This window comes from Coffea eugenioides, chromosome 2 (assembly GCF_003713205.1).
Source record: "Coffea eugenioides isolate CCC68of chromosome 2, Ceug_1.0, whole genome shotgun sequence".
Taxonomy (NCBI): Eukaryota; Viridiplantae; Streptophyta; class Magnoliopsida; order Gentianales; family Rubiaceae; genus Coffea; species Coffea eugenioides.
In genome coordinates this window covers 70,665,420-70,669,953 of record NC_040036.1, presented here as the reverse complement: position 1 = coordinate 70,669,953, position 4,534 = coordinate 70,665,420, and the positions used below count along the sequence as shown (strand labels likewise).

General features: G+C 38.1%; 1 protein-coding gene across 1 annotated transcript; it reads left to right on the top strand.

The window, feature by feature from the left end:
• The first annotated feature begins 573 nt into the window (after nt 1–573).
• On the top strand, nt 574–2,190 carry LOC113760157 (polyamine-modulated factor 1-binding protein 1-like). The gene has a single exon (XM_027302726.1). It carries the CDS (start codon nt 574–576, stop codon nt 2,188–2,190), a length of 1,617 nt encoding a protein of 538 aa, XP_027158527.1.
• The last annotated feature ends 2,344 nt before the right edge of the window (nt 2,191–4,534 follow it).

Sequence of the window (4,534 nt, the reverse complement as noted above, 5' to 3'; positions counted from 1 at the left end):
CTATGAAAAAGCCATCGAAGTTGCTCAAAATTACCGGATAACCGGTCCATGAGCACTGTAGCAACTCCAACTCACGCTTTTAGTATAGTAAGGATTGTAAAGGATAGAAAATATAGTCATTGCAGCTTGCACTAGCAGTTGCAAAGATCATTCTTGCTTCAGGTTGTTGCTGTTGTTGCTGCTACATCTTTTCAAATTTCACTTCTATCCCCTGACTTTTACTAATTATTTCATTCTTTACTAATACAACTTATGAACAATGCAAAAAGGACATATGTGAAACAAATGTCATCTCACTCCTCAAAATACATTTTTATAGTACTTTTTCTGAGTTTGACTGATTTTGTCACCAAAATCTTAAGTTCAAGGGAAGTTAGTGTAATTTTCAAAACCTCAAGGAGGTTAGTGAAAGTGTTAGAAACTACCGTAGAGGTTTCTGAAATTATCCCTATTGACAGCCAGACCTGCAGAAACACTAGTGCAAGAATCAGATTCTCAAAACTCGCCCGTGAATCTTTAGTACTATTACTTGAAAAATCTAAAGGAAACTGAGGATTGCTTTCACAATAAACTATGGATCCCTTGGAGAGGATATCTGAGGCTCTGGAGCTCAATGAAGAGAAACGGAAGAGCCTCCAAACTTTAATGGGCTTGGTGATGCTTCAGTGCAAAGATGTTGACGAGCACCTGAAGCTGTTAAAGAGTTCTTTCAGTGAAAGCTTCACTGAGCTTCAGTCCAGAGAGAAGCTCTTGAAGTCAGCCCAAGAATCAGGTGGGAAAAACTTTCAAGAATTTGTTTCAAGGAGAAAATGGATAGAGGAGAGGTTGAAGAAAGTGGAAGAAAAAGAGAACTTGGTAAAAGGGATTCTGCAGGAAATGGAAGAGAAGGAAAAGCAATTTGGGAACACTGTTGATGAAAAGCTCAGTGAAATTTGTTTAAAAGAGCAGCAAGTTGAGTGCCTGATTAAAGAAATGGATTTGATTCAGAATCAAATGGAGGTAAGGGCCAATGAGCTTGATTTAAAGGAGAAAAAGTTGGTGGAGCTTGAAAAGGAACTTGGAGTAAGGGAGAAGATTTTGGAGTTAACTGTGGAACTTAATCATCAAAAGAGAGAGCTTGTGACCATACAAAAATCCCAGAAACAGTGTTCCCAAGAACCCGATTCAGTCAATCCAGTGGACTCTGCAGAAGTGAGAGCTGAAAGCAGGAAAAGGTGTTGGAATTCATCAATGGTGGAACCTAGCAAAAAGAATGATGATGATGCACAAAGCTTGGACATGGGAGGAGAATGCAGCAACAGTTCCAAACGAACTTGCAAAGCTGAAAAAGATGCTGAACGAGTTGAGGACCCTGGTGATCTTTTTAGGTTAGATTTAGATTCCACTGAAAGTTCAGATTCAGGATCTAGTTATCGGCCTAGTAGTTCAGATGAGAATGATAAAATTCAGGTTAATCTTGATGATATGGAACTTAATTCAGATTCAGGGGAGGTTGCAGTGTCAAATTCTATTGCTAAAGCACATTCATTGTTAACTAATATTGAGAAGAAGAAGGGGAATAGACTTGAAAACAGCTTCGAAGTTGGGCAAACGTGGGCTTGCTTTGACGGAAAAGATAGCTTGCCAAGATCATACGCCAGGATCACAAAGGTTCTCAAAGCTGATCGAAATTTCAGGTTGCAAATTGCGTGGCTTCAGCCAGTTCCACGCTCAAGATGTGAGAAGAAGTGGATAGATGCGGGCTTACCAGTTGGTTGTGGATTCTTTAAACGTCGGAACAGAAGAATCTTATACCCCAATGCTTTCTCTCATCAAGTGTGGTGTACGAAACCAAAGCAATGCAAGAAGTACTTCATAAGACCAAGAAAAGGAGAGATTTGGGCTGTTTATATGGACTGGGATATTGCCATGTGGAGCTCTCATCCAGAAAACCATGGAAAGTGGAAGTATGAAATTGTGGAGATTCTTTCGTATGAGGGTGGATTTCGAGTTGCTTACTTGGAAAAATTACATGGCTATGTGAGTTCATTTCAGAGGAGAAGCAAGAATGAATCAGTTCTGATAAGGCCTAACAGCTACTTTAGGTTCTCTCACAGAGTGTCTCCTGCAAAGATGACCTGCAATGAGAGGGTTGGTGTCCCTAATGGTACTTTTGAACTCGATCCTAAGTGCCTACCTCCTGGACTTTGATAAGGTTTGAAACAAGCATTCAAGTGAAAATGCTGCATAACTTCAGTATTGCTTTCGCAATGCAGTTGGCTCTGTTTTAGCTTTCAATGCCTGAATCTCTAGGTTACTTGAACCATTTCAGTAGATTCCTAGTTTTTCCCTGTTTGAAGCATCTAACTAAATTATCTTGCAACCTAGTATTGATGGCATCTTCTTATGTGTAAAATATTATGTAGAGCCTTTTTTTCTAAATTAGTATGACCAGCGGACTTATTGCTTTCCATCTTGGCTTGCTGATTGCTAAATTTTGCTCCGACCACGGGTATCTGAATTCTGCAATTTTCTGCACTAATTTCATCTTGACTTTCATATTTTGGTGCAGATTGAGACTGTCAAAAACTCATGTGGGTTGAAAGCCTTGTAGTTCGTGGGCTGAAAGCCTTAAAATCTTTCACAACGGGTGATAATTAAAGAAATTACCACTAAGCTATTGGATGCTCTATTATAGCTTACTGGTAAAAAATGGGTCCATTTCATATTCAAATAGTTACTGGAAATCCTTACCACCGGAAAGGATCACTGAACTATTTCCAATGCATCATCAGAAAATCATGTCATGGACACTTGGTTCTGTATTCATTAAATTCAAATGATTACACAATGTGCATTTATACTTGTACATTATAAAAGATACTAACATCATATCATGATTAAGGTACAAATACAAAATTTGTATGGACCATGTTCAAGATCGAATTTTTCATGAACATTTGCAATTTGTAGCATGCGAGTTTAGGTAATCCTGATGTAAACAACATGCCAAATGAATATACTCATGTAATTTCTAGCCTCTCTTGGATAGCTCGGTTGGTCACGGGAGCCTCCTTAGGACCCGTTGTCCATTCTCCCCCACCAGGGATCGAGTCCCTGTGGTTACCGGTTCGAGGGGATGGGGCCTCTCCTCTCGGGTCTCAAGGGGATTAGTTGGGTCCGGCATACCCGAAGCCCGGATACCCCCTAAGTAGAAAAAAAAAAAGTAATTTCTAGCTTTTTATTTTTCTCTATTTTTCTATTAGAATTGTAGTATATCACGTGAAGATGCTAGTTCTGGAGTTCTGTGCTGCAACTGGATTTGACCGAGTTATTTCTCATCATCCTGTGTCCTGCACCTTTGATGCCAGAATTTGGCGCGTGTCAAGCTATAGCATTGGCAGTGTTGCTAGGACAACTAATGATTTTCTTCATAATATCTTTCTAGTTAATTAAGAATAGCTTGTTTACTTTTAATCAGAGGCTACTTTTAATTTGATAAGAATAGCTTGCTTACTTTTAATTTAGGGATAATTGCAGAAACCTACCCTGAGGTTTCTACTGCTAGCATTGACCTCCCCTATCAATTTTGAAATAGCATTGACCTCCCCTAAAAAAAGTTGAAACTAATTTAAAAGGTAAAAATGTGTGAATTTACTAGAGTATCCCAATTGAATTTAACTTTACCAGATGAAAGGTTTAATTACTTTCATCAAAACCAACAAATCCTTTCTTAAACGAATTAAACTAAACAAACTATTTCTGCATAGTTAAACTAATTAACTAATTAACTAAAGTTGTTGTCTGTCTGAAACTAAACAAACTATTTGCATGTTAAACTAATTAAACTAATTAATTAACTAACTAACTAAAGCTGCTGTCTGTCCGTCCAGCTCTGATTCAGAGTTTAGTTATTGTTTGAGACTAGTTGTAGAGGCAACCACAGGGCGCCAATTGCTAAGGAAGATGGTGCCATGAATTGGCGCCAATTTGTGACAAGTTGCTCTTGAGGTGACAAGTTGCCGACTTGCAGCATAAGAGAGTGTGACTTACTGATAAAATTCTGACCATTGAGAGAAGGAAACATAAGAGAAGAAATTTGGAACTTTTGCTTAGTTCATGGGAGGTTTATGATCCGTGAGAGATAAACAGCATATGTGACAGTGAACTAGGAACCAATTCTGAGCATCTACTGTAGTTAATTTGCAAGAACTGAAGTTGAGTAGGTAAATAATTTCTGATGTTATCACTTGAAGGCACAAAATTTGCACGTTAGCTCTTGTATGATACTAAGGCAATACCTGACTGTAGTGAATGCATGTTTGCTCTTGCATCATGAGTTGAATGTGTTAGTAATGATCAGAAACAAATGTGATGTTATTGTCAATAATGATCAATGCCAAATGTGATGATATTGTACTTGTTTTCAGACTTGCTGTTGTACTATGCCTGCACTTTAAGACTTGTTGCTCTGCTATTTTAGTTGTTTTAGACATGTTTATCAATGGATGATGTATCATGTTCTATTTTTTGATCTTTTAAGACTTGTATAAAC